At 39.9% G+C, this 12,943-nt stretch overlaps 1 protein-coding gene across 1 annotated transcript; it reads left to right on the forward strand.

Moving 5' to 3' along the window:
- Positions 1–6,134: 6,134 nt before the first annotated feature.
- On the forward strand, positions 6,135–7,485 carry LOC141390628 (uncharacterized). Its single transcript, XM_073963574.1, has 2 exons — positions 6,135–7,219; positions 7,379–7,485. The coding sequence occupies exon 1, from the start codon at positions 6,236–6,238 to the stop codon at positions 7,145–7,147; it is 912 nt and encodes a 303-aa protein (XP_073819675.1). The 5' UTR covers positions 6,135–6,235; the 3' UTR covers positions 7,148–7,219; positions 7,379–7,485.
- Positions 7,486–12,943: the final 5,458 nt, after the last annotated feature.

Genomic DNA, 12,943 nt, shown 5'->3' on the forward strand with positions numbered 1-12,943 from the left:
GATTTTGTCCCAACTTTGCACATCATATTATTTCTTCACAGACATTGGGTTCGAATATGGACTATATCGGTCCCGACCTGCGGGTACCTCACACACAAAATTTGGGAAAAGTGCAGTGTGAGGACTCGTCTCGGATCTATTTGATACAAAACAATATATATTATTTATTTATTTTTTTTTTTGGTCAGACTCTAAGGTTATATCTTCGTCAGCAAAGCGGTAAAAGTCGTCTAATGCTAGTTATACCCTCAGCCTTTAGGCTAAGGAGGGTATATACACTTTGATACGATGAAAATGTGCCTCATCGAAATAATGGTTTTAGACCCTAAGTATGTTTGGACGAAATGTGTTTCAGACAATTTTGAGTCGATCTAGCCAAGTCCGTCCGTCTGTCTGTCTGTCCTGCTGGCTGGAGCGCACGATAACTCTCGAACGGATGAACCCATTCGGTTCAAATTTTGGCTTTCGTAATATTTTGCCCAAACTTAGTTTAAGTTCGAAGATGAGCTACATCGGTCCACTGCTTCCGGTACCTCCCCCACAAAAGTTCGAAAATGTTCGGAAAGTTTTTGCGCATGATCTTGAATTGAGTGACCGATTTGGTCCATACTTTGTACAGCGTAAACTTTCTACCAGAGTAATATGAGGTTCAAATATGGTTTCAATAGGTCCACTCCTTCGGCTACCTCCCACACAAAATTTCGGAAAAGTTCAGTTTAGGACCATCTCTCGAATAGCTTTGATTTTTGGTTTAGCAACTTGTATTCACTGCCCTCCATACGGCGGTAAAAGTTTCATCAGGGGCAAGTCCATACTTCCTGAGAAAATAGCATGAAAGTTGCAAAAAACCCCTATGACACTGTGTGAGGTGGTTGGAGCGCAAGATAACTCTCGAACGGATCTGCCGATTTGGTCCAAAATATGGCCTTAGTAATATTATCTCCAAACATAGTTTAAGTTATAAGATAAGCCATATCGGTCTACTCCTTCAGGTACCTCCCCCACAAAAGTTCGGAAAAATTTTTCGTACGGTAACTCTTGAAGGGAGTAGCCGAATTGGTCTATACTTTACACATCCTAATATATCTACCCGATATAGATTAGGTTCAAATATGGACTATATTTGTCTACTCCATCCGGTACCTCCCACACAAAATTTCGGATAAGTTCACTTTATGACCCAATATCGAATCACTTTGATTTTTGTTGAAGCAACTTGCATTCGCTGCCTCAATTACGATGGTAAAAGTTTTTTAGGGGCAAGTCCATACTTCTTGAGCAAACAGCCCGTATAGTGTAAAAACCCCCTGTGGCACCATATGTTGTTGCTGGAGATCAACTTCCATAACGGTCAATGTCGATCCACTCCTTTTAGTATCTCCTCCACAAAACTTTTGATTTTTAATCCTAATCAACATTTTTGTCGGTTTAAACGCCCAAAATTTTTAAAACCCCCTAAATACATACGTATTTTGGGAAAAATTGTTTCAATATACACAGGCTGAGGGTATATCTCTGTCGGCAAAGCCGACTGATACTTTTTTACTTGTTTTAAATTTTTTAGTTCCATTAATAATAAAAATTTTAAAACAAAATACATATAACGTGTCGCAATAATATAAAACTAGCAAATGCCCGCTACTTCGTATGCGGAAAGGGAACAAAATATATATAAACAATATTTAATATGGAAATAGTGAACACTATTACCAATATGTTTTCGATTTAATTCCTTTTAGTGATGTACACTGTAGTCCCTTAAGCAGCTACCATATTTTTTTATTTCGAAATTCCAAAACTTCGACTTCATATTACAGACATACACCAACAGCGACTCATATTGCAAATTTCAGACTTGGACTCCTGATTTTACCCCTTCACTAACACAGCATTCCGTTCCTGTACGAATTTCCAAACACTAAACTTTATCTCACCCCTTCACAACAACAATAACGCACATTCACAATTCAAGGTTCTAGCTTTAACAGTTTCGCCCAGAATAGGTCCGTAAAATCTTCGGCATTCAACATGGCCATAAAAATTCACGTTTTCGTATATCCTCATATAACTGTACCCCTCGACTATCTTCCAATTTTCTTTAAATTTGGACCTTGAATATTCAGAGTATACAAAAATTTAATTTAAAAAAATTCCACTTCAATCCACGTTTATTAGAAGAGATATTTTGAATATTTAGAGTATTTTGAAGTTTTTCCAACCGAAAATCGGAATATGTGGCATGAAAGGTTAGAAAAAATGTTTAACAAAAAATTTTACTTAATGTGCATGGGTATGTCAACCGTATATAACGGTAAATTTTTTTGAGGCATTTCAATTTAGGATTTTTTATCAGGGGGTAAATACCTTCTAGTTAACAAAATTGCCGCATTTGGCCACGTTTTCTAATTAACATACCAAAGCGGTAAGAACAAAAAACATTTTTTTGAAAAGATACTTAACGTTTGACGACTTAATTTCAGTACATCATTTTGAAACGCCTTTGCGTTAACATAAAATCAATGGAACAATATTCAGTACAATTTTTCAACCTCACAACTTTATCTCAAATTTTAGAGCGATCTTAATAACAAATATTTTTCCATTTCGTAATTTTTGTACAAATAGCGTATTTCCAAATTATATAATCCCAGCTTTGTTCCTACACCCAACACCAAATTTAGTACCTTAACTGTTTACACAATACCAAAATGGTTTCTGTACCAACATGTTACCCAACTTTTCGTACACATAGGTAAACGTTTGAAAAAACACTTCCTTATATTCAACATATATCCCGACCCCAATTCACTTTTCCAGTACTACTTTTATAGTACTACTTAGTACTTGTTGTATAAAAAAGTACGAATTCTCAAAACCTCTTCCCTACCTCCACTCTAAACACAAATTGATAATCTAATACCGAATTTCAAAATTCCAGTTCTACTCCTTTACAAAATCACAAATTGTACAAAATTCTATACCATATAGCAAATACCAAAGGTAAAAATTTTTTACCATTTAGCACTTTTCGTACACGACTTTTTAAAAACTACTTTCATATCTCAGCTCTATCCGTTCACCTAAATCCAAATTATAGCCAATATAGTCCCATTTAGCACTTTTCCTTAAGTACGAATTTCCAAAACTACCTCAACCCTACATTCCAACAGTAATCTGTTCACGCAAATACACATTGTAACGAATTTAGTATCATTTAGTACTTCATCAAATCATACAAAACGTCAAATTTGCTCACAATAATGCATTTCTGTGAAATGCTTGTTTACATTTTGTATGTGATTTTATTCACAATAATGCATTTTGACAACTGGTATGGAGATCAGCTGTTTTTGCCGCTGTACCTGTATTATTGTCCCATGGCTACCTCCATATTCCACCAGTAATATTGATGCCAAATTTCAGGATTCCAGTTCTTCAAATCCCAATCATACTAAACTCACTACCATTTAGGACTTTTCGACCTTTGGTACATCTTTCTTACTCTTCATTTGTGACCCCCATTCCAAGTTTCAGGATTCCGGCCCTCTTCGTTGACCCATATCCAAATTGTACTATATTTAGTACCATTTAGTACTTTTCGTACACTTTTAATTTGAATTTCTAAAAACCTTTCTTTGTTACTCTCTGTCAGTGATTCCAAATTTCAGGATTCCAACTCTATTCATTCACCCAAACCCAAATTGTACTAAATTTAGTACCATTTATTACTTTTCGTACACTTATAGTTCGAATCCCAATAACCTTTTATTGTTACTCTTCAGCATGACCCTCATTCCAAATTTCAGGATTCCAGCCCAATCCGTTCACCAAAATCCAAATTGTACTAAATTTAGTACCATTTAGTACTTTTCGTGCACTTATAGTTCGAATCCCAATAACTTTTCATTGTTACTCTTCATCAGTGACCCTCGTTCCAAATTTCAGGATTCCAGCTCTATCGGTTCACCCAAATCCAAATTGTACTAAATTTAGTACCATTTAATACTTTTCGTGCACTTATAGTTCGGTTTTCTAAAAACTTGTCTTTATTACTCGCCATCAGTGTCCCTCATTGCAAATTACAGGGTTCCAGCTCAATCCGTTCACCCAAATCCAAATTGTACTAAATTTAGTACCATTTAGTACTTTTCCTGCACTTATAGTTCGAATCCCAATAAACTTTCATTGTTACTCTTCATCAGTGACCCTCATTGCAAATTACAGGGTTCCAGCTCAATCCGTTCACCTAAATCCAAATTGTACAAAATTTAGTACCATTTAGTACTTTTCGTACACTTATTGTCCGAATTTCCAAAAAACTTTCTTTGTTACTCTCCATCTGTGACCTTCATTCCAAATTTCAGGATTCAAATTCTATTCGTTTACCCAAACCCAAATTGTACTAAATTTAGTACCATTTATTACTTTTCGTACACTTATAGTTCGAATCCCCATAACTTTTCATTGTTACTCTTCATCAGTGACCCTCATTCCAAATTTCAGGATTCCAGCTCTATCCGTTCACCCAAATCCAAATTGTACTAAATTTCGTACCATTTAGTACTTTTCGTGCACTTATAGTTCGAATTTCTAAAAACTTGTCTTTATTACTCTCCATCTGTGGCCCTCATTGCAAACTACAGGGTTCCAGCTCAATGCGTTCACCCAAATTGTACTAAATTTAGTACCATTTAGTACATTTCGTGCAGTTATGGTTCGAATCCCAATAACCTTTCATTGTTACACTTCATCAGTGACCCTCATTCCAAATTTCACGATTCCAGCTCTATCCGTTCACCCAAATCCAAATTGTACTAAATTTAGTACCATTTAGTACTTTTCGTACACTTATTGTCCGAATTTCCAAAAACCTTTCTTTGTTACTCTCCATCTGTGACCTTCATTCCAAATTTTAGGATTCAAACTCTATTCGTTCACCCAAACCCAAATTGTACTAAATTTAGTACCATTTATTACTTTTCGTACACTTATAGTTCGAATCCCAATAACCTTTCATTATTACTCTTCATCAGTGACCCTCATTCCAAATTTCAGAATTCCAGCTCTATCCGTTCACCCAAATTCAAATTGTACTAAATTTCGTACCATTTAGTACTTTTCGTGCACTTATAGTTCGAATTTCTAAAAACTTGTCTTTATTACTCTCCATCTGTGGCCCTCATTGCAAACTACAGGGTTCCAGCTCAATGCGTTCACCCAAATTGTACTAAATTTAGTACCATTTAGTACATTTCGTGCAGTTATGGTTCGAATCCCAATAACCTTTCATTGTTACTCTTCATCAGTGACCCTCATTCCAAATTTCACGATTCCAGCTCTATCCGTTCACCCAAATCCAAATTGTACTAAATTTAGTACCATTTAGTACTTTTCGTACACTTATTGTCCGAATTTCCAAAAACCTTTCTTTGTTACTCTCCATTGTTACTCTCCATCTGTCCCGAGGGTGTTTGTCAGTTCTCCTACCGGGCGCGTCCCCACCGGCGGATAGGGGGAGGTGGATGGTCGGGCTACTCTATCATTTACGAGGGAAATCACTTGTGACATGACCCGTCTAGGGTGGAGTGGCACGACCACCTACCTCTGGAACCTCTGAGGTTCCCGCGGACAAAAAACTGACTACGGGGGTGTTCCCCTAAAACAAAAAACAAACATGGAGGACAAAGAAGGAATAAAAGTTACGGTGCAGGGCCTAAATAACCCAGTACCGGCGGGGAATAGTGATCTGCCTGCGAGTCACACCTCGTCGTCATCAAGCGATCGTGAGCAAACATCTCCCACAGATGTGGGTGCCTTGGCATCTGTGGTCGACGGTACTGCTACAAGCACGCAACCGAAAGGTAAAAAAGATGAGGAGAAAGGGAAGCGAAGGGGGAGTTTAATCTGGACCCAGCCATCTGAGGATGGGAGCGACCCTGACTCCGAATCAGACAGCAGTTGCAAAATCAACACCACCGTTGTGGAGAAGCCCGTTAACGAGGAGGTCCACAAGATGGTAGAAGAGGTAAGCGAAAGCATATCTAAACTTACAACCGAGAAAAAAGTTCGGTGGACTGGAGCCCAGAGACGTAGGTACCAGAGGATCCAGGCACAGCTAAACAAAAAACAGCGGGCCGCACCAAAAGAGATCAACAATCCCTCCACTTCCTCGGAAGCGGCGAAGAGGATTAGATCTCCAGAGGAAGAAAATACCGCCAAACCAAGTAAGAAGAAAATGAGCTTCCCACCATCAAATGCCCCAAGCAATTCCTCTCAAAACCCACGCGAAGGAGACTGCCCAAAGAACCCTTCGACGGAGGGCGAAAAGGAGTGCTCGGGCACGAAGAAGGTGAGCGCGACCGCGGAATCCTCTGGAAGTACCAAGGGCTCTGATAAGAAGCCCAGGGCCTTCCAGAAGAGGAAGATGGGCGCAGAGACTGGCTCGGAGCCGCCATCTACTTACGCCAAGGTGGCCAGGAAGAACTACAGGGACGAGAGGTGCTATGCAGTGATCGATACCAGTAGAGGGTCCGGCAGATTACCTAAAGAACACCAGCAGGCCATCGAAAATATGGTCAGCGATAAAATACTGGAACACATTCTAAAGAGTGGGCCAATAAAAATAGTCAGCAGCGAGCTCAAAGGGGACCTTTTAGTATACCACTTGGGACCGCACGCGAACCCGGCCGCTCTCGAGGAAGTCATCAACAGTGTGACAACTCCTTGGGAAGGCGGAAAATTGAAGCTGGTGAGGAAGGACGAGATACCTCATCTGACTAAAGCGACGGTTTACGTCAAAGGGTATGGCTGCAAGTTCGAGACAGAACGCATGCTCGAGGTCTTTGGCAAGCAAAATGAGACCTTGGAAGTGAAGAGGTGGGAAGTCTTCCACAGGGAGGAGAAAGAGGATGGCACTCTCCTTGTGGTTGGAATTGACGACCTCTCACTATCCAGTCTTACAAAGACAAAGGGTAAGGCGTACTACATCTGTAATGCAGTCACCTTTAAAGTTGGAAGGGCACGAGTCGGGGAAGAAGAAGAGGATGCCCACCAAACCAGCAAGGAGGACAAACCACCGAGCAATTCCGAAGAGGGGGTCGAAGCCATCAGCGACTCCCAAGAAGCACGATTACTGGATGACTCATGATTGAGGTCATCCAGATAAACCTCCATCGGAGCGAAACGGCAACTCAAGCCCTGATGGATAAAATAAACAAAGGTAAAATACACATCGGTTTAATCCAGGAACCTTGGACCGTAAAGAACAAGGTTTCCGGACTAAACCACATTAATTACCAACTCTTTTACGCTAATACAGGAAACCGACCGAGGACCTGTATTATATGCCATAAAAACTTATGCTTTCTTTTCTCCCCAGAGTTGTCAACCTCGGACGCCACAGTGTTGAAGCAAGGGAATGGTAATATATACCTCGCATCAATCTACCTGCCGTTCGACTCGCCGACATTACCACCTTCGTCGGAGCTACAGCAACTGGTGAGGAAAATCAAGCAAACAGGTAACGAAGTACTAGTAGGTAGCGATGCTAACTCTCACCACACTTCGTGGGGTAGTACTAATACTAACAAGAGGGGTCAAGCCCTTCTAGAATTTTTGAATACTAACGACCTGATAACCCTTAACATAGGAAATACACCAACCTTTGTTAACAGAGTTAGGGAGGAAGTATTAGATGTAACAATATGTTCAGAAAATCTAATAAACGAGGTACATGAGTGGAGAGTTTCAAAGGAACACTCCTTCTCTGACCATAGGTATATTAGGTTTAAAATATCAAGGCCACCGCCGAATCCGATAACTTTCCGAAATAAATCCAAAACTAATTGGGCTAAATTCGGAAAACAAGTTAAAGATAGACTAGGGCAAGAAGTTGAGGTTTGCCTAAGCAAAGAAGATATTGATAGGAATGTCAATAAACTAACAGAGGCTCTAGTAAGGTCTTTCGAAGAAAGTTGTCCACTTCGAGAGAGGAAATCTGCCTACGAAAAACCCTGGATGACAGGGGAAATTCGTAACAAAGGCAAAGAGGTCCGAAGACTTTACAATAGGGCAAAACGTAAAAAAGCAGCTGTATTCTGGGACAACTACCAAACAAAACTAAAAGAATACAACAAAATGACAAGAAACGCCAAACGGAACTCCTGGAAGCTTTTTTGTGAACAGGTAGATAGCGTGAATGACGTCTCTAAAATTAAAAAGTTTCTATCTAAAACTCACTCACAACCCGAGCTTCTGGTTGATGAGACGGGTAAAAAGATGGAAACAGCCGAGGAAACTCTAAGCCTTCTGATGAGAACGCACTTCCCGTCGAGTACTACGGCACATACGGTGTCACCGATGGAGATAGCTTATGCATCAGAAGAAGCACCAAAAATCAACAACTTGATGATTAAAGAAGCAATAATGAGCTTCTCACCATACAAAGCAGCGGGACCAGACCAGATTTTCCCAGCCTTACTTCAAAGGGAAGTGGACTATATTTCGTCCAATCTGGTCGAGATTTTCAATGCTTGCTTAAACTTTGCGTATACTCCATTGGCCTGGCAAGAGGCAAGGGTAGTATTCATTCCCAAGCCCGGCAAGTCAAGTTATGCAATACCAAAATCTTATCGTCCGATAAGTTTAACTTCATTCTTACTCAAAACAATGGAACGGACGGTCGACACCATGATAAAGAGTAACATCCCTAACGATATGCTCAAGTACAAACAACATGCATACGTAAAAGGTAGATCAGTGGAAACCGCATTACATGAGGTAGTACACCACATAGAGAGAACCTTCGAGATGAAATTGTATACTCTCGCAGTTTGCATCGACATCGAAGGAGCGTTCAACAACGTCAGCACCGAAACGCTAATCCACTCCTTAGACGAGTTTCAGGTAAACCGGGCCTTGAGGCACTGGATAGACCACATGCTAAGGAATAGATGGATAAGCTGCGCGCTACAAGACGTAACAAAAAGAGACAAAGTTGGTCAGGGGACGCCACAGGGAGGAATACTATCACCTCTCCTATGGGTTACCACCATAAATAGTCTACTAAGGAACTTAACCGACGAAGGATTTGAACCCATCTGCTATGCAGACGACGTTATAATACTTCTTAGGGGAAAGAATCCAAATATACTCTGTAGAAGGACCGAAACGGCTCTAAAAATAGCATACAACCGGCTAGACCGAGAGGTCTAAATGTCAACCCGGAAAAAACAGAATTATGTCTATTCACTAGGAAAACGAAAATAGGAGCTTACGAAGAACCCGTTTTCCTAGATAAGATGATAAACATTTCTCCAACAATTAAGTACCTGGGAGTAATTCTAGACAGGAAACTTAAATGACCAAACTTAAGAGACCATATTCAGGAAAGGGCTAATAAAGCCCACAGATGTTGGTCAACCTGCAGAAGAGCTATAGGCTCAAAATGGGGTTTCAATCCTAGGATGACACACTGGTTATACAGAAGCGTAATTAGACCGATTCTAACTTACGCTTCTGTGGTATGGTGGACAGCTACGGACAAGAAATGCAACGTAAAAGTACTGCAAAAAGTCCAAAGAACGTGCTGCTTAAGTATTAGCGGGGCAATGAGGACTACACCAACTAGGGCTTTAGAGACAATTTTATTTGTCCACCCAATAGAAATTCAGGTAAGGTATGAGGCAGCCATCGCAGCTATAAGACTTAAGTCGATGAGCGAGTGGATCGTAAGAGACCACCAAACATACCACCAAAACATATTACAGGTTACAACGGGTGAGTCAATAGATCATATTGTATCAGACCGTATACCTGAAACAATTGAATCCGCCTTGTGTGAAATTTTAATACCAGACAGGGACATGTGGATCGATGGAACCCTAGAACGGATGCCAACTGGAAGCTGTGGGTTCACAGATGGGGCCGTTCTAGGGGGGAGAACGGGTCTGGGTCTATATATCGAAGACCAGGAAACTAGAATCTCCCTTCGACTGCCGGATCATAATACGATCCTACAGGCCGAAATCCGAGCGATCACAGAGTGTCTGAACTGGTTTAAAGCTAACACAAGGCCAATCACTGTAAACATCCTAACGGACAGTAAAGCAGCAATTAAAGCAATAACAAGCAAGACGGTGAAATCAAAAACTGTCCTGCAGTGTAAAAAATCAATCAACGACTACTCCCACCATGGTTCTGTTAACATTATATGGGTACCAGGACATAAAGGGATTAGGGGTAACGAGATAGCCAACTCCTTGGCAAGGCAAGCCAGAGAGCAAGCTACGATAAGCCTAGATAATGCTAAGCCTTTAAAAGCGACGCGTCTAGAGTTAAAAGCATGGGCAGAAAACGCCCATACATCCCTCTGGAACACTGAAGAGAAAGGGAAAAATACAAAAATCCTCTGGGGAAACCCAGACCAGGATAAAACAAAGGAACTCCTGCAAATGAGTAAAAAAGACATTAGTAGACTGACAGGCATCTTTACAGGACACCTAGGGCTACAAGCACACCTGCACAAAATCGGTTGTGCAGAAAGCAGCGAATGCAGAGCATGCGGAGAGGACGACGAAACGTTGGAACACTATCTCTGTCATTGCCCAGCCTTCGCGACGCTAAGAAACCAATTTCTAGGAAATAACACTATACCAGAACTCCACCAAATTAGGGCAAGCGAGTTCAAAAACTTAAGAGATTATGTCAATGGCACAGAATTTCTTAACTGATAAATTTATTTTCTTTTCAATAAATTAAGCAATAAAAAATTTATTCCCCTTAGGCTTCCGAAATTAGAGCGCACAACAGGCCTATACTGGCTTAAGTGTATGCCCCATACGGGCATGTGGCGATTCTTATATTCGCCCCTCTTTTCAACCTAACCTAACCTAACCTACTCTCCATCTGTGACCTTCATTCCAAATTTCAGGATTCAAACTCTATTCGTTCACCCAAACCCAAATTGTACTAAATTTAGTACCATTTAGTACTTTTCGTGCACATATAGTTCGAATTTCCAAAAACCTTTCTTTGTTACTCTCCATCAGTGACCCTCATTGCAAATTACATGGTTCCAGCTCAATCCGTTCACCCAAATCCAAATTGTACTAAATTTAGTACCATTTAGAACTTTTCGTACCCTTATAGTTCGAATTTCCAAAATCCTTTCATCGTTACTCTTCATCGGTGACCTTCATTCCAAATTTCAGGATTCCTGCTCTATCTGTTCACCCAAATCTCAATTGTACTAAATTTAGTACCCTTTTGTACTTTTCGTACACTTATCGTACGAATTTCCGAAAACCCTTTGGTACATCTTTCTATCTCTCCATCAGTTACCCTCATTCCAAATTTCAGAATTCTAGCTCTTACCGTTTGCCTAATACAAAGGGTACCATATTTAGTACCTTTTAGTACTTTTCGTACACTTCTAGGTCGAATTTCCAAAAACCCAGCCTTATCTCACCCCTACACACCAACAGCAACCTATACCCAAAATTTCAACTTTCTAGCTTCAGCGGTTTCGTCTGGGCGCTGATGAATCAGTCAGTCAATCAGTCAGTCAGGCAGTCAGTCAGTCACTCACCTCACTACTCTTTTATATATATAGATAAATTCCTTGTAAAACTAATGCTGATGGCAAGAGGTGTAGGGTATCACATGGTCGGCCCGTCCGACTATAGCTCTCTCTTACTTGTTTAAATTAGATTAGATTTGATTATATTAGATTAGATAATTTAGGCATGTGGGTTATCCATGGTCGAAAAATTTTTCCACCTAAAATTGTGAAAGGAAACTAATTATTCCATTTTAATTAAGATTTTTTATGGTGCACTGCACTTTAAGATAAAGATAAAATTGTAGAAGGTTTGTGAGGGAGGTATCAGAATATATTTTCCAATATAGATCTTCTTGGAATTTTATATGAGTTTGAAAGAAAAGTTGACGATGTGCAAAGTTTCAAGCAAATCTGATACTCAGTACGTAAGTTTTTGTATCCAGCTGCTATCTGAGCTTTTGCGGACATTATCTCAGGATGTATGGACTTTTCCCAAAAAATTTCGTGCCGTAAAAGCGTCCGCGAGCACAACTTCTTGCACATATGTTGATGACGATTCGAGAAGAGTTCCTAAACTGCACTTGTACCCAAAATGTTCAAATTTTGTGTGGGAGGTACTCAACGGAGTGGACTGATATAACCCATATTCAATACTGATCTATGTTTGGACAAAATATTAGAGAAGTTTGGAATTTGCCAGCCAGTCAGACAGAAAGCCGTTCGGACATGGCCAAATTGACTCCAAATTGTCTGTAACGGATTTAGTCCAAACACACGGTGCTCTTGAAGCAACTTTAAATGGAAGGTGCTTACACCTGAGAAGTTTTTACGGATTCTTAAACTAAAATGCTCATAGGTGAGAAAAATCAAAAAACAAAAAATCGCCGGAGCGCTTTTTAAATAAATCGCGATTCAAGTTGACATTTTTAGGGGGTTTTTTTGTCTTCACGATTTTGCTTGGAAACCGCAAGTCCTATTGAAACGGGACTAAAGAAAATGTTGTAGCCATGAAAATGCTCTACCTTTACGATAATTTCGTAGGTTTTATTGTTATTGAGATATAGAAGTTCAAGCTGTATCGCCTCCTTATAAAACAGTGTCATGACTGCAATTTCCAACTTAAACTCATACATCATCAAATGGTACTACCTAGGAAAAAATTACGAAGGCCAATCTTGTAGAGAATTTTTGCAGCTAAAAGATTCTTTCTAGTCCTATTTCGATAAGACGTGTCGTTTTCAAGCAAATCGTGAAAACTTAACAAAATAGCTAAAAATGTGACTTGAACATCTATACATCTTAAAAATGGTAAAACCTAGGAAAAATTCATAAATTCATAAGAATTTTCACAGCTACAACATTTTCTTAAGCCCCATTTCGATA

Source organism: Musca autumnalis, unplaced genomic scaffold (assembly GCF_047663935.1).
Source record: "Musca autumnalis isolate F117 unplaced genomic scaffold, ASM4766393v1 scaffold_1, whole genome shotgun sequence".
In the NCBI taxonomy this organism is placed as follows: Eukaryota; Metazoa; Arthropoda; class Insecta; order Diptera; family Muscidae; genus Musca; species Musca autumnalis.

Excerpts from the sequence above, each read along its gene's own strand:
- LOC141390628 (XM_073963574.1), top strand. The coding sequence starts at position 6,236 with ATGAGCTTCCCACCATCAAATGCCCCAAGCAATTCCTCTCAAAACCCA.